The sequence below is a fragment of the Ramularia collo-cygni genome (assembly GCF_900074925.1).
Source record: "Ramularia collo-cygni strain URUG2 genome assembly, contig: RCC_scaffold21, whole genome shotgun sequence".
Lineage (NCBI taxonomy): Eukaryota > Fungi > Ascomycota > Dothideomycetes > Mycosphaerellales > Mycosphaerellaceae > Ramularia > Ramularia collo-cygni.
Genome location: NW_019716275.1, coordinates 253,482 through 277,778, shown reverse-complemented (window position 1 = coordinate 277,778; position 24,297 = coordinate 253,482). Strand labels below are relative to the sequence as shown.

The following is a 24,297-nucleotide window of genomic DNA, read 5'->3' as shown; positions in this document are numbered from 1 at the left end:
GTGTTTGGGGAGTTCCGTGAGCTGACAAGAACGTTCTCTCCCAGCGCACTAGTAGACGTAGCAGCAGCAGCAGCAGCAAGCACGTCGCGTGAGACGACCCCGCGCCCTTCTCCTCGTCCTTCTCCTCGCCGCTCGCCCGCAACACCAAGACCCGCACAGGGCAACAGCAGCCACCGCCTCAGCCAGGGCGAAAGCCAGAGCGAGGTCCCTCGCATCAGGGTCAGTAGATTCCGCAAATCATATTCTCAATAACCAGAGCAGCCCTTCGACCTCTAGTAGTCCACTGCTGAGGAGAGTCGGGCTCTGGTCCAGAGAGATGTCTTTTTTGATGAACCTTGCTGACGCCCCTTTCAGGACTACGCCAACAACACGCGAGGTGCCTTCTCGGCACCCGAAGACAGTTTGAACGCGCGGGCGTTCAAAGCGTTCCCGCAGGCGACGCTGGACAGCGCCAAGACGGCGCAGTACCTGCGTGAATGGAGCCCGAGCGGTGGGGACGCCTTGGTTCCTCTGCCGGGTGAGTACTTTTACTTGCTTCTTCAATTCATCAGAGACGCCCGCTAACGGAGACAGATGGCTCCGGCGCACACCTCCTCCGCTCCGCTCCGCTGGCGGCCTCTCGGCCGACCACGACGGCGACGACACAGGAGAGACAAGGTCAGTCCCCAACTTTCACATGACAAAACCCAGCGCGCTTACTAACCATTATCTAGCTCGGAGCTTCCCGCCCGGTCCCTTCGCCCCACATCAGCAACCTCCTGCCACCGACGACAACCCAAACAACGCCCGCTAAGCGACATTCACAACACCATGGCCAACGGCAACGGTCTCGGCGCACAGAATGCGGCCATTTATGGCGGCATGAATGGCGCGGTTATGCCCTCGGCAGGACACTACAGCGACATGCAGGCACTGATGCAGAACATGGAATCTCTCAGCGGCTGGCTTGAGCAAAACCGACAGGAATGGTCGGCAGTCCAAGATGGGCTTGCACGCGTGGAGAGATTACAGGTGCGTTGATGGGCAAAATTACGAAGAATCATCAGGCGTAAAAAGATGAGATGCGACATGATACGATACGATACGACACGACATGAGAGATCAGAGACGGAGAGGGAAAAGGTCAAAGACACCGACTTATTTCTCGTGCAGGGTAGACTAGCTTCCAATGGCCAGCTGCCGCTACAGAATGGTACTCCTCCAGCTCCGCGTTGATTTGTTCCTCCAATGTGACATGGTGAGACTGACCAAAGTCTACTCAATCTCAGGCGTCGAGCCCCCAGCTCAATCACAACAACCGACGGTGACGCAGCYCCAATCTGCCCTCGCCACCGCAAATACCCGCATCGCAGCACTCGAGCGAACATTCCACGAGCAAACAGCCCTACAACAACACTTCGAAGATGCACACACCGAAACCACGGAGCGCATCCGACATTACTGCTTCGAGCAGCAAAAGCATGTCATCGCGCTCCATCAGCACTACACACAACTGCTTGCCCAGAGCCGCAGTGAGACGGTCGAGGCACAGTTGACACATCAGGCCTGGCAGGCGGCGCTCCAGCGTCTGAGCGAGGGCGTGCGTACGGCACTCAAGTCAAGCGAAGAGGCAAGGCTACCGGAGAAGAGACGCATCGCGGCTCTGAGAGAGGAGAATCGTGTCCTGAGGGCTATGGTGGGCTGGCAACCTGCGCCGCCAGACAGTGACGATGAAGACAGCAGAGAGGTCGAGGAGCGGAGAGGCAGGACGGGTGTGGACGGAGGTTCGCATCAAGTTTCATGATCCACTACGGAATTGGCAGCGTGAAGTTGAGATCGAGTGGCGATGCAGAAAAGGCTCAATCATGACCAAGAGTTTCTACTGCCTCGTGCATCTCAAGATGACCTGTGTAGGTTCGTATTCAACCCGTGAGCCTGATTAAGACTGGACTGACCAAATAGCAGAATAGCATGAATCAATGACAAATGACTATACAGAAACATCCGATCAAACATCGCTAGTAACTAACATTTTCCATGCCATTCTCACAAACAAAGCCGAACAACGAGATGCAACAAACCGACCATTATCTAGTCGTGAATGTGGCAAACATCTGAGCGAACCGCCGACGGTCTTCAACGGGGCATTTAAGAGACTACTTCCAACTCCGTCTGCATAGTCATTCCGATCTTCAACCCAGCGAAAAACATTCGAGAACATGTCCTTCATTGAGGACACTTTGGAAAATGATCCGCCTCTGGTTCACAGCGGTAGCCGTGGTGGCCGTGGTGGTCGCGGCCGTGGTCAAGGTCGCGGAGGGAACTTTGCCCATTACAATCAAAGTCATCTTCTTCCAGCGCATCTTCCCCCATCTCGCGGTGGTCATTCCCATGCCCATGGTCAAGAAATTGGCCATGATCGAGGCGATACTACCAACAGCGACCCAGAAGCAACCTTTCCACAGTTTTCGACTGATATCAACACCAACAATAGCCAWGTGCCGATCCCTCCGCGTGCGCACGATTCTCGCAACCAAGGCCTCCACCCTCCGACCTCCGCCGGCCAAAGCATCGTCACCGGCCAGACTTCTGCAAGGAAAGGTATCAATCCACAAGCCGAACCTTTTGTAAGCAACATCAACTTGGAGAGACAGCCGCAGCAGCTTTCCTACCACTCAGGTCTCTTGGTCCCTCCAGCCTCACGAACATACGGAGATCAACTCCCGAAACCACGACAGTCTCGTAATCCATTCCGCAATCGCAGACGCAACGGCAACTCGCGTAATCGGGGTTCGTTCACTTCGTACAATGGCTCTCCTCGCAATGAAGGGCCGCTTCACTCGTCCCACGCACCTCTTCAGTCTGACTACACTGGATTTGGTTATGCCGGAGAAACAGCACATCTGCCTCATCCGATGAGTGGGTACGGTCCCAAYCAGTTTTCTGCGAACCATGTCGCCTCCCCTGGAGAGAGATATGGAGTTCAGCCCTCCAATGTCACTTTCCATGGACAGCCAGTTCAACCTCGAGCAAGATTCAATGCGGATGCCCCGGAGTTCGTACCTGCAGCCTTCGCCTCATCTTCTGGTCCAACCCATTCACCCAACCTAAATTTTTCCAGACGTCCAACTGAGAATGAGAACGATGATCCAGATTTATCGGGACGTTCACCCAATCCTGTGAAGGAAGCGAGCCTTGGCTATCCGGATGCTCCATCCTCTGTGCACGGGTCCGAGGTCGTCGACTCTGATCCATTCGTTGGTGACTCCACGCCCTCTATCCAGAACCAGGAGGAGCATGACACTCTTTCGGATGCCGGTATGCGTGAGTAGGGAGGGCATGGTACACGAAGCGCGAGTTGAAGCCTTGCAGCTCGGGCGGGATTGGGAAGGGCTTGATACTCGTCTCGTCGAGGCGCTGGGATGACTTGCAATGTACGGGGCTAACCGTTGGATGTCTTGGTGTGCGGATATCTCTTTGATTTGGTTTACATGGCGAGAAGCTTTGCGAGGGGAAAAGTTAGGGTGTGATGATCGTGGTAGTGCACGTCGCCCTTACTTTATCGATGATCTCAATTGCATGTTGCTACTTACACGAACAATGGAGAACTTGCTGTATTTATTCTGAGCCCAGACTGCTGAAAGACCATCCCTTTACTAACAGGATATAGCCAGTACGAGTTCGAGCAGAGGTGAATGAGCAAATAGGGTTAGGGTTGGGGTAGTGTCTAGGACGAGAGCAACGATCAGGACACTTATTTGCGATGGAACTGTGGTCAGTAGTCATGATTGATATCGACTAAGACGAGGTCTTTTCCCGCTGCTACATTCGCTTTTATGGTCTAAGCAATTGACAATGGATACCTTATACCACATACTCCGGCACGACGAACCACACGCTCATTCAACTCACTCCATTGCACTCCACTGCGCTCCATTGTACTCCATCACACGTACGATATAACGATAGTTCGATGTAACACAATGGTAATGTCCGTAAGAAATGGCCAGCGTCCGGAGACGCAAGCATGAAGCTAGGACGAACAATGCTGTAATGAGTGATCATGAGACCATCTCAAGTTGAGGGACTATGCAAGGGTGGAGCTGGGCTTTAGACGAGGAACAGAAAAACGCTCATTCGAGAAGCCTCGTAGTCAGACCACCAATATCGTGTAAACTGCGGCGCTAGCATCGCATCGAAGAAAAGCCCCGATCGCGTCGATAAAATCTCACGCTGACCGGTTCCGAGACGTGTCCAGCAGACACGGGACACCTTCGGCATGCAGGCACCTCCAATGAGTACCCTGGTAAGGACTGTATCGCCGCCAGCGCAACGCAGAAGCTAGGAAGATACGATCCCATAATCCTTCCCCTGCATTTGTTTTCGATCCAGCTTCTTCCGAGATGAGATTGATCGATTTGACCCCACAGCATCCAGGGCACATGTAACTTGAGCATATGATCTTCGCGGCAAGTCCATTGCTCGTGGCACGACAAGTTTCAAACAATAGGAGATTCGGCCTAGCCTTTGTCAGAGACGGCCAGCTACACGCGTCGAATTGAGACTGTCGAAGGAGCCAGGGATTGGAGAGCAAATTCCCGCACGCAATGCAAAGCAGTCATGAGCGAACCACCCCTGTCTCGAGTGACATCCCGGTCTCAACCCACAATCTGTCAGATTTCCTGGCGGCCTGCACGAYGCACCAGGTGAGAGGCATTCGGCATTCACGTTGCCATGGACCAGAAGATGATCCTGAACGACCGCAAGATCCTGGTGAGGTGATGTTTCGCGAGACATTCATACCATTTCCATTGGGGCGGTGAAGGATACTAGGTCGACAGCCGCGATGTTACATACCAGGGATTCCGACAAGCCGAGATGCACTCCGACAAGCACAGTCCTCCGAGATCTAGCAGGGGGATAGTAAGAGTAAGCCAGATACTAGCCTGCTAATAGGACGTTCAAATGGCTCAATCATGATAACAAGTGATCATACAACAACGCTTTGATGATCCTACCCGCAAGTGTTAAGTAGTTCGGACTTGACGCCAAACGGAGCTGTACGAGGAGATTTTGTCCAAGCAAGGTAAGCTCGACGGCAAGCTATTTTTGTGCTCGTGGCACATTATAGTGTGGCCCGATCTTCACAAACCACGAAAAGTTATCGAGATCGCGCAAGCCCAGATCCGAGATCGCTTCTGCTGCAGGCGTTCGTGGTCAGGCCGTTATTCCTGCAGGGGAGTCTCATCAAACAGACACCTCTGCATGGCTTTTAATTGAATGCCGGTTGCACACGGTTGAGCATCGCTCGGAGTTCTGGACCTCTAGTCCGCATTCTATCTGCCGAGCGTCACTCCTGCTCACTGTGTGTGACCCTGTCGACTCGCATCGGTCAAGACCCATACCTTGCAGTGTGAGACCTGCGGGCGCGTCGTAGGCCTGGGAGATGCAACGGCTCCGCGTTCAAGCAGCGGCCAGCAAACATCCCGAAGAACGCTAGGTACAGTCGAGACGTGACAGCGGTATGCTGCAGGTCACGCCCGGCTAGCAGACAAACCCTGTACCGCTATACAGCCCCGAAGTAGGGTACCAGCTGTGTCGCACCGGAAAACGAGTTACGTTGCCTTGAGGCGTCGTATACCCAGCGACTATCAGGTGCAGGTTCACATCCACAGGGCACACGGTCTTCTCGAATGACGGCTCTGCCCGCCATGACGGCCGTTGGGCTAGCTTGGGCACGGACTGTTCGGCATGGAGCAGCCGATCTTGATTAGGATCGGGGCGATCGGGGTGAGATTGAACTGGCAACCATAAAAGAGTGATCGACGAGTGCGAACACGAGAGGATTGCATGAGCGTGTGAATGCGGTAACGTGAAGCTCCTTGGTACAAGATTGGCATGGACAGTGTGCTGAAGATGCGGAGAATTGTGTGATTGCTGCTGAGCTATTGGTGGATCGCAATCACGATTGGGAGCAAAGCTTCGGGAGGACGACGTGGGCTGGGTGGGTCAGATTTGCGGTAGCGCAGCGATGACCGGTTCGAGGTTGTGCTAGCGAGACACGCATGGCTCCCATCGCCAGCCTACACTTGCCTCTGGGCGGAATCCGGATGCAACCCCCCCTCGAATCGCTCTTCAAAACCACTTATCAAAGCCCATCCGGTTAGTAGCGTCCCCGTCGAGCCGACGACCCACACACGGTCCCTTGTCCGCTAATGATGACATGGATGATCCTGCACCCTGTTTTCCATCGCTGACCGCTGCAGCCGGGCGAACAGGCGAGACAGGCTTGAAGATGTTCTCGACAAGGATTCATAGCATCGTGTCGCGACGGATGCACTACGGCGATGCTAGCTACCAATCGCTGACGGTTGGGATGCGTTCTTTGGGATGCCCACCATGCAGTGCCACCGCTGCCACCGCGATCGTCGCCGGCYAGGGACAGATTCTCGCGCTTCTTGGCCGTGACACAGACTGCTGCATGCCTGTCCATTTATTAACGAGCTTTGGCGGCGCTAGACGGTTTCAGCGCTCCAACAGACTGACGGGCTCAGACGGGGACTTCTTTGCGCCTACAATGTGGATGCTCTATGACATCGTTCCCCACTCAGTGTTTAATCATTATCATGTCAGTCGCCACCGGAGCTGGGGCTGGCAGGTCAGAGTGCTATGGTCGTTGTTAGGAATTGCTCGAGTCAGCGCATCGCGATCCATCGGCGGTTCGTATCTCGCCGCGGCAGGGACCCGTGCCRTGGGCTTTCGCTTGTTGGGTAGCGTGGAGTCGGGCTGGTTTTAGTGTTTCTTTACTCAGCACTCCCCGATGGGCATCCGTGCACTCTTCATCATCTCGCACGCAACGGTGAGAGGAAGTCTTCGCATGCCGTCTCCGCCGCTGCAACGGCCAAGTCGATCTAGTCTGAGGCCAGGGTCAATGGTCTGCACTGCACGTCTTGAACACTGCTCTTCGATTACACTATCCACAATCCCGGACTGCATTACACGGGACTCGATCTTGCAGGCCCCAGCAGAATACAACAACGCTCTTTTCATCGGCTTTTTGGATACCATCAACACCATCATTGTCGCGCTTGCGTCCCTTCCGCGTTTTGCCTTCGACCCGCCGTACATAGTCGCCCCGCCGACAAAACCCCCTTCGATATGGACTCGTCTCGAAGGTATGTCTTCCTGCTCGCGCGCCCCTTCTCGTCCCTCTGGACTCAGGCATCGGGCTGCCGTATCTCTCGCCACACACCTCCTCGAGTCGACTGGCCGACAGGTCGATCCCACCGAGTGGCAGAGAGATTGCAGCACGACTTGAGTCTTCACGGCCGTGGGAAGGATATATCGAGTAGCGAGCTAGTACTGACTAAATTGCTTACAGACCCCAGCTGCCAGCACTGAGCTATTTGGACATTGACAAGGTGAAGCGTGAGGAGGAATACTACCAGCATCGACATACAGCCAGCGGAGCTTCGAAAAGTTTGTCGTCCAGCGCTGGTGCAAGCCCGACCTATCAATACCCTTCTGGTCCTCCTCCGCCCTACAGCCATACCCACGGGGCGAATCCACAGCCCACGATGCATGCAAACAATTGGTCAGGCAACCAACAGGCTGTTCACACGCCACCGGCTCGAGAACATGAACGGGAAGGAGCCAAACAGAACGCACGACAATCACTGCCCTCCATCTCCGAGGCTTTAGGCGTGGATCGCCAGACGCCCTTCGCGACTTCACAACCACAACCACCGGCACCGCAGCCTTCAGCGCAGCACTCTCACCCACACATCGCGAGGCCCCCCTCTACTGCTCCGGCGTCGCCACCTGCAGCTACCCGACGCTCATATCCTATGGATCCTCCGGCGCCTACGTCCTATCCAAGTGGCGGCAACGCCTACTCTTCTCACTTCCCACATCAACGCCCGGAGGCAACACAGCAGCCATACTATGCACCGGCGCAGGGACCAGCACCTGAACAGCAGACTCCGTCTCGCATGAACGCGCATCAGACAGGGCCGTCACAACCTGCGAGCTATTCTCGCCCGTCGGAGTCGTACGAGCCATCACTGCCACCTCCACCACCACCGTCGCAATCCCATTCTGCCGGCAGCATGGCCCCTCCTGCAGTGCCGTATGGTTATACCCCTTATCCTCCGCGATATGCCAGCTCTACACCAGCTCCTCCGCCACCTGCACCTGCAGCACCGGCTCAGAGCRTCTCGTCAGGACCAATTTACCAGCCGTCAACCTTGTACGCACCGCCGCAATCCGCATCTTCTGGGTGGAAGGCGGAAACAAACGCCCGTTTCGAGGATCGTCAATCTGGTCCTGCCGCCTACGGCGACAACGTGAAAAGACACTTGGACTTCTATGACTTGGAATCAGCATTGAATGAGGTGAGTACTTGAGGCGGTTCGAGAATACCGACGACCCACAATAAAGCTGGCAATCTCGATTGAAAGAGCGCTTTGCATACTCCTTTGTGGAAAGTCTCGGGTACTGAAGTCTAATGTCGAAATCCGCATGTCCTACGACTACAGAGGAAGTTTTGTGCTAACATCATCTAGATTGCCTCAACAAGCGGGATCCTCAGCGACTTTTCCCGACGATATGGCGACCGTATGCATCATACGCAGCGCTCCGGGCCTGCGCTGTCGACACTTCCTGGTATCGTCGAAGTGGACGACATGGTGTCCAAATCGCGCGTGCAGCTAGACTCACTTTTAAAAATTCGTGATGTCATTCTCGCACAGCAGGCCGTCTACGAGCAGCAAGCAGCAGATCAACGCCACCATAAGGCGTTCAATGAGCCTTCTCATCAGGCTCAAGCAGACTCCGGTCAACAGGAAAGCGATGACGGAAAGGGTGGAGGATTCGCAGGCGTCGACACCAAGAAACGACGAGGACGGGCAGCACCTCCCGGACGCTGCCACAGTTGCAACCGTGCAGAAACACCTGAGTGGCGGCGAGGACCCGACGGAGCTAGAACCTTGTGCAATGCTTGTGGACTGCATTACGCCAAACTCACCAGGAAGAACCAGGGGACCAACAAAAACACCGCCGTCAGTGGRGGTGGCGGCTCCAATCTTCGCCCCAAGGAGGATATTGGCCAGTGAGCCACGAGCGTCACATTGCAAAAGCATCGGCTCCAACAATGCCAACGACATATCAATTTGAAATTCTGCTCTGTTGCTACTTTGCGTGCCCTTCAGCGATACCCACGGCGTCCCCCAGCGGCATTTTTAGATGCAGCATAGAGAGCTTGCATTGCTTCTCAACATGGCGGGAAAAGTTTTCTTTTGCGTTTTTAGGCGCCACGAATTGTACACGGACCACTGAGTCACCACATAAAGCCAACGGATCTCCGGTTGGCCTTTTACGACGGCATTACGAACATGGGAAGCGCGAGCTAGGCGTTTCTGGGATCATCAGCCTACCCAGCTGATGTTTGTTTCGAGTCAGGCGAGGCTCACTGCATTGATGGAGTTTGCTATATGCATGCGGTGGAGGGGTGGGCGAGCAATCGGCCCATACTCACGGGTGGAGAAAGGTGTACCCACCGCTTTGTAACTATCTGGCTGAGTAGCGACGTATCGCTTACATGCTTCAAGCGAATTGAGCTGATTTTGACAGCCAAAGTGATCGTGCAACGCTGTTGGGTGATGAGACATCTCACATCTACTCATGGGCTTTCCCGTTCCGACAAATGCGGGCATGCAGATTGCTGCAATTGTCCTTTGCTATACTCGTCACACCCGTCTGTCAGGCAGAATCGTGTCGTGTGCTTGGGTCGATCTCCGGGACAGTCTCCACAGCAAATAGATTGGGATCCTGAGCAAGGTACGGCCTGTCACGATCGCGGAGGCTGTGGGATGGTACTGAGGATCGAGTGGTCCATCTTGTTCTGTGTGACGCCTTGTGTCGCGGAGGTGAGGCTTACTTGATGCTTGTGATCTGCCCATATTGTGACCGCGTGGCTGAAAGCCAGATATGTGGTTCTCGGGGTGATGTTGAAAGTTGAAACTTGACTAGGTACTGCCCTATGGTTTCGGCAAGTTTAGTCTACCTAGGCGTCTAAAGGTCCATGCGGCAGGCAACGTGCCATCACCTTGATATCTGTACTCATATCAGCGGAAGGCACATGCAAAAGGCGTTCGGTCAGTCCGATATCCGCCGTGGTGATGTTGGTTGCAACACATTAATAATCGGCGTGAAGTGATCAATCAGCATTCGGAATTCGCAGCTTTCTGACCCCACCCTCGRTCTCCGTCACGATTAGATGGAATAATATCACGTCAACGTTGTGGGTGAAACTTTGCACAAAGCACCTCGACGTCGAATGCATCACATTTCAGCTTCACCTCCACGCCGAAGATTCTTTCCTGCTCCAGCCTGGCAACACTCTCACCCTCCCCGGAGTGAAGTGGGCAAGTCACACGGCATTCGGCCGCTGGCTGCTTTCGACCGTCGATACACCCCACTCATATCGCTTGCCAGCCACAAGTGCGTCACAGACGAGTGAAATCTCCTTCGGTTCGAGCAAAGCTACGGAAAGGGTGAGGATCTGCAACACAACAAAAGGCAACACCACGATCGGTAGTTGCACGAACGCTGTGCTACTAGCCAGGGAGGCAGGCATAGGCGAATATGGGGCTACTGTAGGATATTCTGTCTTATAGGCATGCGCTGAAACACCGTTGACAAGGGAATAGCGCAGTTGGGACACCGCTGGACTGGCCCGAAGCGAAGAAAGCCGCAAGCCATGTGCGCGAGTGGGGGATCGAGGTATGGYCAAGATCAGCGAGCTTCGTGTCGTTGGATGCTAATGTGTAGGGAAGCAATTGCTGGAGATATGGAATCGCAGCAAAGGCAAAGAACGTGATGCGCTGCTGTGGGGAGATGAGGTATGGTAAGCATGTTCAGCTCAGTACGGAGACGTCGCTGACGCAGCGAAGATCGAGTATCTTGTGGTGGCCTTCAACGACGACAAGAGGGAGGTCAAGCTCTCACTGCGGCAAGCGGATATCCTTGAGGCCTTGGCAAGTGACCCGGAGCTGATCCAGCAGGGTGGAGGRGTTCCCGACCTGGTCAGAGGCGAGGAGAAGTCAGTATAGCGATTCGGCGAGATCATGAGACCATTACTAACGAGGACGGGGCAGGCCTGGTAGAAGAACAGCACCGACTTTCCATCCTGAATTTGGTCGCTTCATGCTCGAAGCCACGCCGGGAAAGCCATGGGGAATAGGCTTCAAAGACCTGCTCGACGTAGAGCAAGACATGAAGTGGAGGTGAGCTTGCGAAACCGTGGTAGCCTCTCACATTCAGAAGATATGCTTACTGACACTACAAAGKCGGAAAATTGCAAAAGAACACATCTACGACAATGAATTTCCGATCACTTTGACCACCTTTCCCATGCTGGGCGACAGAAAGTCCATCACACCATACTTTCCCCCCTCCGGCCCAAAGCTAAGATCGCAATTCGTGCCCGACGAGATTGCCAACCCACATATTCGATTCCCAACCCTGGCAGCTAACATCCGCCTGCGGCGCGGTCGCAAAGTAGAGCTGAATGTTCCAGTGTTCCACGACGAGAAGACTCAGAAACCATGGAAAGACCCTACCGTGGACTATGAGATGAAAAACTGGCCCGAGGACGACGATGTTCGGAACGGTGCTGCAAAGGATGATTGCATCTACATGGACGCCATGGCATTCGGCATGGGATCATGTTGTCTGCAAATCACCTTCCAAGCGAAGAACATTGCTGAGGGGAGGACCATGTATGATCAACTTTCACCACTTGGACCTGTGCTGCTCGCACTCACTGCTGCCACTCCAATCTACAAAGGTTTCTTGGCAGACACAGACGTGCGATGGAATCAGATCGGTGGAGCTGTAGACGACCGCACTCGCGAGGAGCTCGGCGAGGTTCCTCTCAAGAACGATCGGTGGCGCCTGCCAAAGTCTCGTTATGCCAGCAACAGCACCTATATCTCTCAAGACTCACGCCTGCGACCGGCATACCTCGATCCGGATCTTGTCGTTGACGAGAAGCTCAAAGCGAGACTTGTCGAAGGTGGTATGGATGACATACTAGCAACTCACTTTGCGCATCTGTTCATCCGCGATCCGATTGTCGTGTTTGCAGAGGACCTGCAGGAGCTTGACCTGAACAAGACAGACCATTTCGAGAATCTGCAGAGCACGAATTGGCAGCATATGCGGTTCAAACCGCCTCCGCCTGGTAACGATATTGGCTGGCGCGTTGAAGTTCGTCCAATGGAGATTCAAATCACCGACTTTGAAAATGCTGCATTCTCAGTATTTGTGGTGCTCATCACTCGGGCGATATTGAGCTTTGATCTCAACTTCTACCTGCCGATCCCTCGCACGACAGAGAATATGGAGACAGCCCACCGGAGAGATGCAGTGCTGAACGAGAAATTCTACTTCCGAAAGAATCCTTTTCCCCGGCGGCAACCTCGTACCAACGGAGCATCCGCAGCGGGATCAATCAGCAACACACCTCAGTCAAGCCGACCGCCAAGCCCAGGCCCAGTAGAAGACGAGTATGAACTCATGAGCGTGAATGAGATTATCAACGGCAAGACAAATGGCTTCCCGGGATTGATCCCGCTGGTCGAATCATATCTGGACAGCCTTAATGTCGATGTCGAGACGAGGTGCGAACTGGCACAGTACCTAGCACTCATTCGCGGCCGAGCCAACGGTACATTGTGGACAGCGGCCAAGTGGATCCGCCACTACGTTCGCGAGCACGACGAGTACAAAATGGACAGTGTGGTCACGGATGGTATGGCCTATGACCTGGTCAGGGCCACCGAGCGAATCACAATGAATGAAGGGCGCGACGGATTTGCAAAGGAGATGTTAGGGAGCCGTGAGCAATAGTGTGATCAACACTTTCTGGCTGGTGGATGTGTCTTGAATATCATTATTATATCAGGCAATACTGGATCCATTATCTAGCGAGCTCGTATTGGATTCGACGCTGGGTCGCCTCTTCTTCTGTAACTTATTGTGTGTCTGGTCTGTGCTGTTCGATCTCGTTCGAGAGCTGTTGTTGTGGAGGCTGATGGGAGGATTAAGCTTTCGATCTGGAAATGTGCCAGGCTGGAGAATCTCAAAACCTGTTCCGTGTCCTCGCAGTATGCTCGGATCGTGCCTCTCAAAGGATGAGCGAGGTGTTGGCTTGGTAGACGGCGATGTCGTGTGCAGAGGGCTTCGACTGGTCTGCTGTCTGGTACCGGGTCGCGAGCTGGAGCTGTTGCTCCTCATACTCCTCATGCTACCTACAGGACTGCATGGTCTCGACTGCGGGTCCGCGGGTGCAGTCAAACAGAACTGCGTGAATGGCGTCACATCCGGAAGACTTGACTTGGGTACTGCCGGAGGGATTTTGCTGATCTGATACGACCAAGCCGGTGAAGGTGATTCTTTCCTTGATGGTGGGGGTGATTGATAAATGGGTGAGTCCCCGGTCTCATACGTGCTACATCCATCTCCTCGTCTTATGCGGGGAGTGAGCTGCCCACACTCCGCAGCCTGGGACATTCGGCGTAGTTCCAGATCGGCGGACTGCTGTCTTGTTCTCTGGGTGTTTAGCAGGCGTGGTGCGGATGCTGATATGGGTTCACAGTCGGTGATAGACTTGTTAGAAGATCCACTGCTTCCCAATCTCTCCTCAGCCATACTCGAATCGAAAGGTCCGACTGATTTCATTGGGCCAGAGGCTCTATATATTGCCTCGAGTCCATCGAGCGTGCCCGTCACTGACCCTTGCTGTAGAGATGGGTTGCCAGTATACTTGGAGTATGCTAGCGGGGGATGTTTGCTCCTGGCTGCTTTGCTCATTGTGGTATTTGGCGATGAATCTTGACTCGAGCGATCGTTCGAGGGTCGTTTCGCAGATGCCGGACGAGCCAAAGTAGACCTCGAGCCGGCGTAGTCAGTGGTTGGACTGGAGTTCTGACTCTCAATCTCGACGATGAAGTCTTTTCCAGGTCCGTAATCCCACTTGGAAGACACAAGAGAGGTGTCTCGCGCGCCGTCTGGTGAGTTGGGACGCGAAATCCACACGCCTTCAWCTTCAATCCCAGATTCGATTGCTCTTATGCCAAAGGGTACAGAGCCAGCCCTCCGACGTTGGCTCATCTGCCGCTGCGCTACCTCTTCAATCCTCTCCTTTTCCGACGTTGTGGTCGATTTCCAATGGGTGTAGATCAGTTTGGAGCAGCCCATAATAACTGTGATAACAATAGCACAGCCAAGTATCTGAAGGAAGGTCAGTGKTTCCGCATTCCTCGCCTGCGGTTGCCCAAAGATTTACTCACGAATACTAGCTTTTGCCAGATTGGCCAGCCATTGAAGAACCCCATGCTTGCTGGCAGGCAGGATGCCGCAATGGATGAAGACAGTGCCGCGTCGAGGTACAAAGGTGGAGGCAATAAAGTCTCATGTCGCCAACAAATTATCCAAAGTCGGTCATAAAAAGCGATTCGCCCGAGTCCCTTAGACCTGCCTCGTTAAACAACTGAGCGACGAGAAGGAAGCAACTCAGCGACCCGTCAGCATGGCCAGCCAACTCGAACTGTCAGAGGTAGGCAGACGCTCGCTCGAGCTCTCGAAGACAATCGTTCAAGACCCGGGAAAGAGGATGTCGGGTGCAACTTGGCGGGCTCCTGTCAATGAGGCGGTAAGAGCAAACTCGTCGAAATGATGATTGCGGCGATGGAAAGAATGTGAATAATGTCGCATGTGCAGCATCCATGTTTCGGTTGTGAAATGCAATGTCAGATCTCAGAACGTGGCAGAGCCCGTGGCAAGGGTCGCGATTGTGACATGGAAGCGTGGCGTGGCAGATTTTGCCATCATTCTTGTGCGAGGATCCGCTCGTCTTGTGCGACATGACCACCGCACGCTCTGCTGGTGACGGTGGGGAAACTACCTTACCTTACCACATGGGCACCGCATTTCCTGTGCTTTTCTCGTTGCATCAGGGCAGCATGCTATCATCCAGGCATGTGGACTGGATTCCAGACGGTCCGGCCAGCCTACGAGCAACATGCGTGTAGCCGGTGAAACATGATGAGACATGAGGTCGTGCCGGTGCACATGTGCCTTGCGTCTTTGCGCGTGTCCGCGCGTGAGTTGCTCATGTACTACTCATGGACGGAGGGTGGATATTCATCACTGATCCATGTAATCAAGGAAGAGGTGCGGTCTCGAGCGAGAGATGGCATAGAATGCAGAATACTTGCCGATCCGACCTCTGACGGACGTTGAAGGCTGTTTGCGCACAGCACTGTGCAGAAAAGAAAGTAGCTCCCGGGGCCAAAACGTGTGAAAGGAGAGAAATTGACGCGTGTTTCATCAATTTCACCCTCCATTGATTCTCGATCGTCTCTGCTCTGCATGAAACTAACGCTTGCTGAATCATCGCCCCCTCAAGATCTCCAACTCCATCTCCTCCCATTAACAACTTATCACACGCCAGCAACCTCGAATTCGACCTACACGCCCTACCACCGCTCACTGATGATGTGGCCCACCATGCGAACAAGCTCACAATGTTGCGTCAGTTCCAGCATGTCTTTAAGTCCATTGCTAGATGCGGCCTGAATTTCTGCAAACGTTCTGAACGGCTCGTTGAAGGACAACGCTTTGCGCCAAGTCGTTGGATTCTTCCATCAGGTCGGTCACGTTTCTTGCAGATCTTCGTTTCATACTCCATCATTCTGCAACCCCGCGCTCTATACCTAGCAGATGGCGTTGTCATCATCTCTACGCGCGTTCAACGTCAACAGCTTTCACTGTCTTTTAATGTGAGAGGGGCCATTTGAACGCCGTTGCTACAACATTAACGATGCTACCAGCGAGATCACAGAAATTATAACATTAGGGTCCTGATGTTGACGACGTGCCAACACTGCATATTAGAAGTCCCTGTCGTCCGCTTCGCAGTCGTACTTTAATTCATTCTTTTACATACATTCCCCACGCTCTTTGCCCTTCGCTGTGATAGCGTCTCGTTCATTCTATTATCCATTCATTTATTGCTCCTTTACACTCTTTCCTGATCCTACTCCTTGCCTTGCTTTCACTCAGGTCGACACAATCATGCACACCTCCATATTCCTCTCGATAGTGGTATTGGCCCTGTCCATATCCTCCGCGGCGATACCCTTACCACTTGCCACAGCATCCGGCGACATGTCAATCCACAGAAGAAGTCCCATTGCAGTCGCTCAGAACCTCTTCGACAAGCTCGCCGGCACCTTAGGTAGCACTGCCATGTCAAAAGGTAATAGCTCACAACCCAGCAATGTTGATGTACCGTTGCTAATGTCATTGTCAACAGCGAAAGCTCCGTACGCACCCGGAGCACCCGGAGCAGTAGCGAACGTGGTGCCCGCAAGCACGGCGGCAACAGCGCCGCCACCGCCAGCTGCGCCTGTAGCAGCCCCTCCGCCACCACCAGTAGTGGCACCAGCATCGGCACCAGCAGCCGCTCAACAACCAGTAGCGCCAGCAGCAGCGCCCATGGCAGCTCCGGTCGCACCCACATTATCCGCGCCTTTGACTGCAGTGCTTCCCGGCAGCGGATCCGCCACTGGAGGCAGTGGTGGCGGTCTCTCCGGTGGTGGTGGTTTGCTAGGCATCCCAAACACGGGCAATGGTAAGCACATCAAACTTCATGAACGTCGTCGGAATGAGGGCTAACTTTTTCACCAGGAAATGGTAACAACCATTGTGAGTCAAACAAATCGACGTCTTGTTTGATACTTTATACTAATCCTATCCTACAGTCAGCGGAAACGATCTCGGTAGGCAACGTTCAGTCCGTGTGTGGTAACTCGTGTGATGACTGACTTTACAGCAGGCGGAAGCGCTTCTGGCAATTTGCCAATCGATTTCAGCAACTTGGGTGGCATATTGAACAGCAACAATAGTATGTGAAACCTGCTCGGTCATTTTGAATAAAGCACAAAAGCTGACAATCTCTCGCAGTCGTTCCCAGCGTGAGTGATCTCAATTTTCTTGAGGTCAACTTCCTTCAGTGAGCGCTAAAGTCTCTCGCAGCTTCGACCCAACTGATAGCTAGCAGGCCTAATAACAAGGAGGGAAACCAATAAATGATGAACGTGACCTGATGGAGCAATGACTTTTGGCCTGCTGCGCTGGAGAAGAGCTTGTAAGGGTGTACGATGTGGAGTAATGATGAGCTCTTGGGACGTCGCCTGCTTCTCGCTGGTCATGTGTCCAGAAATGAGCGGATTGAAGGTAGATCCTCAGAGCAGCTCGGTTTGGCGAGGTTTCAGCATGCTACTGAGCGATTTTTTTTTCGAATTGACACTACCTTATTGCTGTATATTTAGCGCCAAACAAAACCAAATAGACGACTTTTCAGCAAAAGTGACTTTAAGTCTGGCCCGTTCACTGAACACAAACAACCACATTGCCTTGGTGTGTGAGCATCAATGGTGGGGTTGTGAAGATGATCACGCTTCACCCCGTGAGGTTGCAAGTGTTTCGAAGCGTGCGCGCGAACCCGCCTCTTATTGGACCGTATGGTTGATAGAAGCATCCTTCCTCTGAGATGGTGTGAACTGGTGTCGCGTGTCATCAACAGTGCTTTCGGGGTGCCATCTCAGCGTATATGTATATATATGTATATGGCCCAGGCATTGTACTCTTCCACACCGGCGACAAGAGATAAGAGCAGAGTGGAGCTGCAGGACGATAAGCGACCCAGCTGTCTGGTGGGAGAGTTTCGACCGAGTGACGTAGTGCCAAACTTCATCGAAATTCGGATTTCGAAGACGCGAGATTTGCTCTTGTGTGGCAGGCCGAGAAGGGCTGGAGGGGCAGACTCACCGCCACAGAGGTAGAGGTGGTAGGCTTGAGGGAATGCCGTGTGGGAAAACCAAACCGAACAGAGACGCGTAACAGATACGCTTGGAGAGATTGAGAATAACACGATGCGCGTCTGGACGACCTTGTTGACCTCGACGCTCCTGGCGCGAGCGTTCGGAGCTCCGCCGGTGCAGCTTCCACTTCGACCATTCGCAGAGCAAGTCGCGAACGGCCAGCAGGCCGTCATAATTGAGAAGAAACAGAAACTGCACGGGCGATTCCTCCAAGTCACAGACTTCCATCCTGACCGCTTCTATCAAGTCTACTCGGGAACTGATGAGGACTCGGCATGTCATCGCGGTCAAGGACCTGCGGGTATCTACGGTGCCGAGACCAGCGAGTGTGACAGCCCAATCGCGCTGATCAACAAAACGATGGAATGGATCGCAAAGGAGCTCAAGGATAAGGTGGATTTTGTCATCTGGACAGGCGATTCGGCACGCCATGACAACGATGAGGAGTTTCCTCGAACGGAAGAGCAGGTGCTGGGTCTGAATGAGTTCATGGTGCACAAAATGACTGAAGTCTTTGGGAAGCACGGTGGAGACCAGGGCGATGGTGATCCCAACAACGATTTCCAGATCCCAATCGTGCCGAATCTGGGAAACAATGATATTCTGCCTCACAACATTCTAGCAAAGGGACCGAACAAGTGGACGCGGTCGTACTCTCGAATCTGGAGGCAGTTCATCCCTGAAGCACAGCAACACTCTTTCCAACAAGGAGGTTGGTTCTATGTGGAGGTCATTCCTCACCAGCTGGCGGTCTTCAGCTTGAACACGCTCTACTTCTTCGGAAGCAATGCAGCAGCGGATGGGTGTGCGGCCCGGTCTGAGCCAGGATATCAACAGATGGAATGGCTTCGGATCCAGCTACAATTCATGCGTGATCGCGGGATGAAGGCCATGCTGGTCGGTCATGTTCCCCCGGTCCGCCAGGAAGCAAAGACTTCCTGGGATGAGACGTGCTGGCAGAAATACACTCTGTTCTTGAAGCAATATCGCGATGTCATTGTCTCCAGCCACTACGGACATTTCAACTACGATCACTTTATGTTCCAGGATTTCAAGGATCTGAAGAAGAGTACCAAGAAGGGCCGTWTGAGATCCTCCCTTGAGAGTGTCATGCAAGATGGCGACGTGTCAACGTCAGTCAAGTCAGACTACTTTGTGCAGCTTCGTGAGGAATGGTCAGACCTGCCAGTACCCCCAAAAGCCAAATCCAGCAGTTGGTTAGACGCCATGCTAGGCAGGAAGAAAGACAAAAAGGAACGGAAAGAAAGGGAAAAGAAGTACCTCAAGGAGATTGGAGGCGAGTACACGGAACGATTTGCTGCGACATTTGTCGGCGCAAGTGTTGTGCCAAACCTGTTCCCGACCATGCGTGTTTTCGAGTACAACACAACCGGCGTCGAACATCACTCAAAGGATGCGGAGCCGATTCCACTACCCGCGTTGGTCGAATACGATGACGGAGATTTTGAAGAGTCCGGTAAGAAGAGGCATAAAAAGAAGCACAAGAAGATCAAGTTCACGGTTCCTGATGGGCCTTCAAAGACTGCTCCTCCCGGTCCAGCATACTCCCCACAGAGTCTGTCGTTGTTGAAGTATACGCAATACTTTGCGAACTTGACACATATAAACAACGACTTCTCATCTCATGGGGACGAAGAGGGTGATGCAGACGGGACGAAGTGGAACGAGGGCAAGCACAAGRGCAAAACCCCACACGACCATAAAGGTCACAAACCCAACCCGAAGAAGTTCCAATATGAGAAGTTGTACGACACAAAGGAGGACAAAGTGTATCGTCTGGACGATCTAACAGTGTCAAGTCTAATTGATCTTGCAAGGCGCATTGGGAACTTCGTACCCGAAGATGAGAGCTTGGATTCCGCATCCGAGTACGATCTAGAAGCGGAGACGAAGGGTAAGAAGCATAAGAAGCATAAAGGGAAGAAGAAGCAAGGCCATCGCAAGGAGAATGAGGCATGGTACACCTTTATTCGCAGAGCGTATATTGAAACGCTCAGCCAAGATGAGATCGATGAGATGTTTGGGGAATGATTGTGCATAGGATGAGAATCACGAATTGCATTGCGATGATGATGACGACCTTTGAAGAGAATTTTGCAATTTTGCTGCAGTACTTGTTATTATGTGAAGCGTTTCAGAACATTGCTGCCCCATCCTGTGGCTAAACGAGAGCGACGATCCGGCGAAAGACTTCGCCGACCTCCGTAGTGCAACATCCAAATCATCCTCTAGGTACAAACTCAGATCCTGCTTCCTCTGCATAATCATATTGTCTAGTCCTTGGCGTACGCCTCGTAGGCTTGTGGGTCGTGTTCGCGCTCGCACGCGGCCTTTGTTGATGTCGGAAGTCCGAACAGCCAAAGAGATGCTATACAAGCTCAGCTCTACGGCCGTGGAGGTGGACGCAGCCAATCATGGCCACCTCTTGGCCACCTTAACGCACGTGAAAGAGTACTGTCAGCAGGACCGTGCGTCGAGAGCCTTGTCTCAAGCAGTGCCTTGGGCATATATCATAGGCGTCCCAGCCTGATGGAATTGGACCCATACACCGCTTCAATTCGTGTTTCCTGCATTCATTTTTCTTCCTCTCTCTCTCTCCAGACGTCACCTCAACTCCAACAAAGAATAGTGATAGCGGGACCACGGAACGACGATGGCGCTGGACAAAAGAGATACAATTCCGATTCCAGGTCCGAGAGCGTTGCCAATTATTGGTAATGCGTTGGACGTCCAAGGTGAAGTGCCGATTGAGCGAATCGCAGCGCTTGGAGGGCAATACGGTGAGCAGTCCAGTCCTCATCTGTGGGAGAAGCAGAGTTGACAGATTTCAGGTSAAATATTCAGTTTATGGCTAGGCGGAAAACGAATACACTTCGTATCAAGCCATGCTTTGTTAAATGAGCTTTGCGATGAGAATCGCTTCGTCAAGAAGACTGGGGGACCACTCGCACAAGTGAGAAATGGAGTGCATGATGGTTTGTTCGTGAGTAGTCCATGCCGTTCAATCACATCACGGATCGTAGCTAATGTATGCAGACAGCAAATCATGGAGAAGAGAATTGGGGTATTGCACATCGAGTTCTTGTACCGGCTTTTGGACCACTACCGATACACGGCATGTTCCACGATATGAAATCCATCGCCGCTCAGCTCGTAATGAAGTGGTGTAGATTTGGGGAGTCCTACAAGATACCGGTCACAGACGACTTCACACGATTGACTCTCGACACACTTGCATTATGCGCCATGGACTTTCGCTTCAATAGCTTCTACGCAGAGGAAATGCATCCTTTTGTGTCGGCAATGGTCAATTTCTTGAGCTATTGTGCTGTACGAGCAAGACGACCACCATTCCTTCATTCCTGGTACTCAGCCGATGAGGCAAAGTTTTCGGAAAACATCAAATACATGCGAGACTTGAGCAATGATCTCGTGCAAACTCGGAGAAATCACCCCAAGGACACCAAAGACCTCCTTAACGCCATGGTCAACGGCAAGGATCCGAAGACGGGCAAAGCCATAACCGACGATTCCATCATCGACAACTTGATTACTTTCCTCGTCGCTGGACACGAAACGACATCCGGGTGGTTGTCATATGTGTTCTACTGCCTGCTCAAAAACCCTGATGCTTACCGCAAAGCGCAGCAGGAAGTTGACGAGGTGGTGGGTACAGAGAGTGTCACTGAGGACCACTTACGCAAGCTCCCATATATTACCGCTGTCCTTCGAGAGACGGGACGACTGCATTCGACAGCGCCGGCATTCTCGGTTTCTCCGAGGAGCGAAACTGGCGAGATCCTGGCCGGGAAGTATCACATTCCATTCGGTGAAGTCGTGGGCGTCATTCTCAACAACGTTCATCGTGACCCGGCGGTGTATGGTGACGACGCAGAGATGTTCAAACCTGAAAGAATGCTTGATGAGAACTTTAACAAGCTCCCGCCGAATTCTTGGAAGCCTTTTGGAAACGGAGAGAGGGGTTGCATTGGTCGTGGATTCGCCTGGCAGGAGATGATGCTGGTGAGTTCCTCACCACTCCGTGCAAAAAGAGTGCTCTAATCATTTGCAGGTTATGGCAATGCTTTTGCAGTATTTCAACTTTTCGATGGATGATCCAGCATACAAACTACAGACTGCATTCTCACTAACCATCAAGCCGAAAGACTTTTACATGAAGACTACCCTTCGAGAGGCAAGTGTCACTTTATCCTCTCATGAGTTGGAAGCTGACTAACATCTTTGCGCCTGTTCAGGGATGGACCGCTCGTACAATCGAGCAACATTTGAGTGGCTCTTTGAAAGTCGCAAAGCCAACGTCGGCCACTGCAGCAGACAACGGAGTGAAATCGAACACAGCGGAGTCCAAAACGCCAGGAAAGCCCTTCACAATCTTGTATGGCTCGAACTCTGGCACATGTGAGGTTTTCGCACAGACCCTTGCTGCGGATGCCAGAGCACACGGGTTCACTGCTACCAAAGTCGATACCCTGGATTCCGCCAAGGGAAACCTGCCAACCGGGGAGCCAGTGGTAATAGTCACTGCATCGTACGAGGGAGAACCTTGCGACAACGCAGCACACTTTTTCGACTGGCTCAAGAACAACAGCGAGAAGATCACGACTCAGTATGCTGTTTTTGGTTGCGGGCACTCTGATTGGAAGCAGACATTCCATCAAGTCCCAAAGGCCATCGACAGGCTCTTGGAAAAGGCTGGTGGCCAGCGGCTCTGTGAGATGGGATCGGCAAACGCCGCGAATGGCGATATGTTGAGTGAGTTTCAGGCTTGGGAGGATGACAGCTTCTGGCCAGCTCTCCAGAAGCAGTTCGGTGAGGAGAGTGACGAGAAGCAACCCGATGGCGTTCCCTTTGGCCAGAATCTTACGATTGAGATTTTCAACAAGAGAGCGTCGCATCTACGATCTGATGTTTCTGAGGCCAAGGTCATATCCGCAAAGACTTTGACCTCACCTGGGGTTGGTGAAAAGAGGCATATTGAGATCCAGCTTCCCTCGGAGATGACTTTTCGCGCGGGAGACTACCTCGCAGTTCTGCCTCTCAATCCACAAGAAACAGTCCACCGCGTCCTCAAACGCTTCTCCCTCCCCTGGGACGCCATGCTCAAGATTTCATCCCGCACAGGATCTACACTCCCAACCGACCATCCGATATCAGCTCAGAACCTCTTCTCCGCCTATCTTGAACTCTCTCAGCCAGCCACGAAACGCAACATGACTATGCTCCTCTCGGCTGCAGCGCAAGRCCCCGAAACAACTGCATCGCTATCCGCACTCGATGCAGATTTCGCGAACTCCGTCACAGAGAAACGCCTCTCCCTATTGGATCTCCTGGAACAGCACCCAACCCTGGCCCTCCCATTGAACGCCTTCGTGTCCTCCCTCATCTCGATGCGTGTGCGACAGTATAGCATATCATCTTCCCCATTGTCTGACCCGTCCCAATTGACCCTGACCTACGCTGTCCTCAACGCCCCTTCCCCATCCGGAACCCGCCACATCGGTGTGGCTTCAAATTACATGTCCTCCCTGCAACCCGGCGACATCATGCACGTCGCGACCCGTCCCTCGCACTCTTCCTTCCGCTTGCCCACCGATCCGGCAAACATCCCCGTCATCATGATCGCTGCAGGAGCAGGTCTCGCACCTTTCAGGGGCTTCATCCAGGAACGCGCAGCTCAAATCGGAAGTGGACGAAAGCTGGCTCCTGCTAGACTCTACTTTGGATGCAAAGATCCCGAGAAGGACGACTTGTACCGCGAAGAGATGGACTTTTGGGAGAGGATGGGAGCTGTGCAAATCCATCGATCCTACTCGCAGAAGAAGGAGCTTAGTGGAGGGTACAAGCATATCCATGAGTTATTCCTGGCACAAAAGGACGAGTTGCTGGAGCTTTGGGAGCAGGGAGCTAGGGTGTATGTGTGTGGGTCGAGAGGTCTTGGGGAGAGCACGAAGAAGGCTTGTATGGAAATCGCGAGGGATAAGGCGAAGAGCTCTGGGAGGGATCCTAGTGATGAGGATTTGGAGGCTTGGTTTGACAAGATCAGGAATGAGAGATATAGTACTGATGTTTTTGCTTGATGAAGATAATGTGGACCAAGAAATTGAACCATCAATGAACTTACCGTCTGATCCAGCGTCTCCGCACGTAATATGTACATCCTGTTCTTGTACTCTTCGGAAGCCTCGCTGAGATCGGTCACAGGATGTGATTGCTGGGTCCATTCATGTGGAACTGCTGGGCATGATGTCGATGCCACTGTTGTCGAGCCTGTGAGGCTCAGACTTCACCCACATGTTCGCATTGAAGCCTTGAAGATGCGGGGATC

General features: G+C 53.0%; 8 protein-coding genes; 7 read left to right on the top strand and 1 right to left on the bottom strand.

Moving 5' to 3' along the window:
- Positions 1 to 810: 810 nt before the first annotated feature.
- RCC_10192 (uncharacterized protein) lies at positions 811 to 1,783 on the top strand (the record flags this gene model as incomplete). XM_023775423.1 has 3 exons in its annotated part: positions 811 to 1,011; positions 1,153 to 1,192; positions 1,269 to 1,783. 3 exons carry the CDS (start codon positions 811 to 813, stop codon positions 1,781 to 1,783), a joined length of 756 nt encoding a protein of 251 aa, XP_023631191.1.
- A 443-nt stretch (positions 1,784 to 2,226) lies between these two features.
- Positions 2,227 to 2,610, top strand: RCC_10191 (uncharacterized protein; the record flags this gene model as incomplete). The annotated part of the gene is made up of 1 exon (XM_023775422.1): positions 2,227 to 2,610. The coding sequence occupies one exon, from the start codon at positions 2,227 to 2,229 to the stop codon at positions 2,608 to 2,610; it is 384 nt and encodes a 127-aa protein (XP_023631190.1).
- Positions 2,611 to 7,137: 4,527 nt separating this feature from the next.
- RCC_10190 (uncharacterized protein) lies at positions 7,138 to 9,092 on the top strand (the record flags this gene model as incomplete). XM_023775421.1 has 3 exons in its annotated part: positions 7,138 to 7,154; positions 7,361 to 8,372; positions 8,544 to 9,092. The coding sequence occupies 3 exons, from the start codon at positions 7,138 to 7,140 to the stop codon at positions 9,090 to 9,092; spliced, it is 1,578 nt and encodes a 525-aa protein (XP_023631189.1).
- Positions 9,093 to 10,623: 1,531 nt separating this feature from the next.
- Positions 10,624 to 12,891, top strand: RCC_10189 (probable glutamate-cysteine ligase Gcs1; the record flags this gene model as incomplete). XM_023775420.1 has 6 exons in its annotated part: positions 10,624 to 10,634; positions 10,689 to 10,761; positions 10,815 to 10,880; positions 10,932 to 11,080; positions 11,136 to 11,264; positions 11,328 to 12,891. 6 exons carry the CDS (start codon positions 10,624 to 10,626, stop codon positions 12,889 to 12,891), a joined length of 1,992 nt encoding a protein of 663 aa, XP_023631188.1.
- A 51-nt stretch (positions 12,892 to 12,942) lies between these two features.
- Positions 12,943 to 14,378, bottom strand: RCC_10188 (uncharacterized protein; the record flags this gene model as incomplete). XM_023775419.1 has 2 exons in its annotated part: positions 12,943 to 14,274; positions 14,334 to 14,378. 2 exons carry the CDS (start codon positions 14,376 to 14,378, stop codon positions 12,943 to 12,945), a joined length of 1,377 nt encoding a protein of 458 aa, XP_023631187.1.
- Positions 14,379 to 16,212: 1,834 nt separating this feature from the next.
- RCC_10187 (uncharacterized protein) lies at positions 16,213 to 17,063 on the top strand (the record flags this gene model as incomplete). XM_023775418.1 has 6 exons in its annotated part: positions 16,213 to 16,282; positions 16,361 to 16,678; positions 16,735 to 16,752; positions 16,809 to 16,826; positions 16,883 to 16,951; positions 17,011 to 17,063. 6 exons carry the CDS (start codon positions 16,213 to 16,215, stop codon positions 17,061 to 17,063), a joined length of 546 nt encoding a protein of 181 aa, XP_023631186.1.
- Positions 17,064 to 17,981: 918 nt separating this feature from the next.
- RCC_10186 (related to vacuolar endopolyphosphatase) lies at positions 17,982 to 19,982 on the top strand (the record flags this gene model as incomplete). The annotated part of the gene is made up of 1 exon (XM_023775417.1): positions 17,982 to 19,982. One exon carries the CDS (start codon positions 17,982 to 17,984, stop codon positions 19,980 to 19,982), a length of 2,001 nt encoding a protein of 666 aa, XP_023631185.1.
- A 622-nt stretch (positions 19,983 to 20,604) lies between these two features.
- Positions 20,605 to 24,049, top strand: RCC_10185 (related to Bifunctional P-450:NADPH-P450 reductase; the record flags this gene model as incomplete). XM_023775416.1 has 5 exons in its annotated part: positions 20,605 to 20,731; positions 20,807 to 20,934; positions 20,988 to 21,974; positions 22,024 to 22,152; positions 22,208 to 24,049. 5 exons carry the CDS (start codon positions 20,605 to 20,607, stop codon positions 24,047 to 24,049), a joined length of 3,213 nt encoding a protein of 1,070 aa, XP_023631184.1.
- Between the last annotated feature and the right edge of the window lie 248 nt (positions 24,050 to 24,297).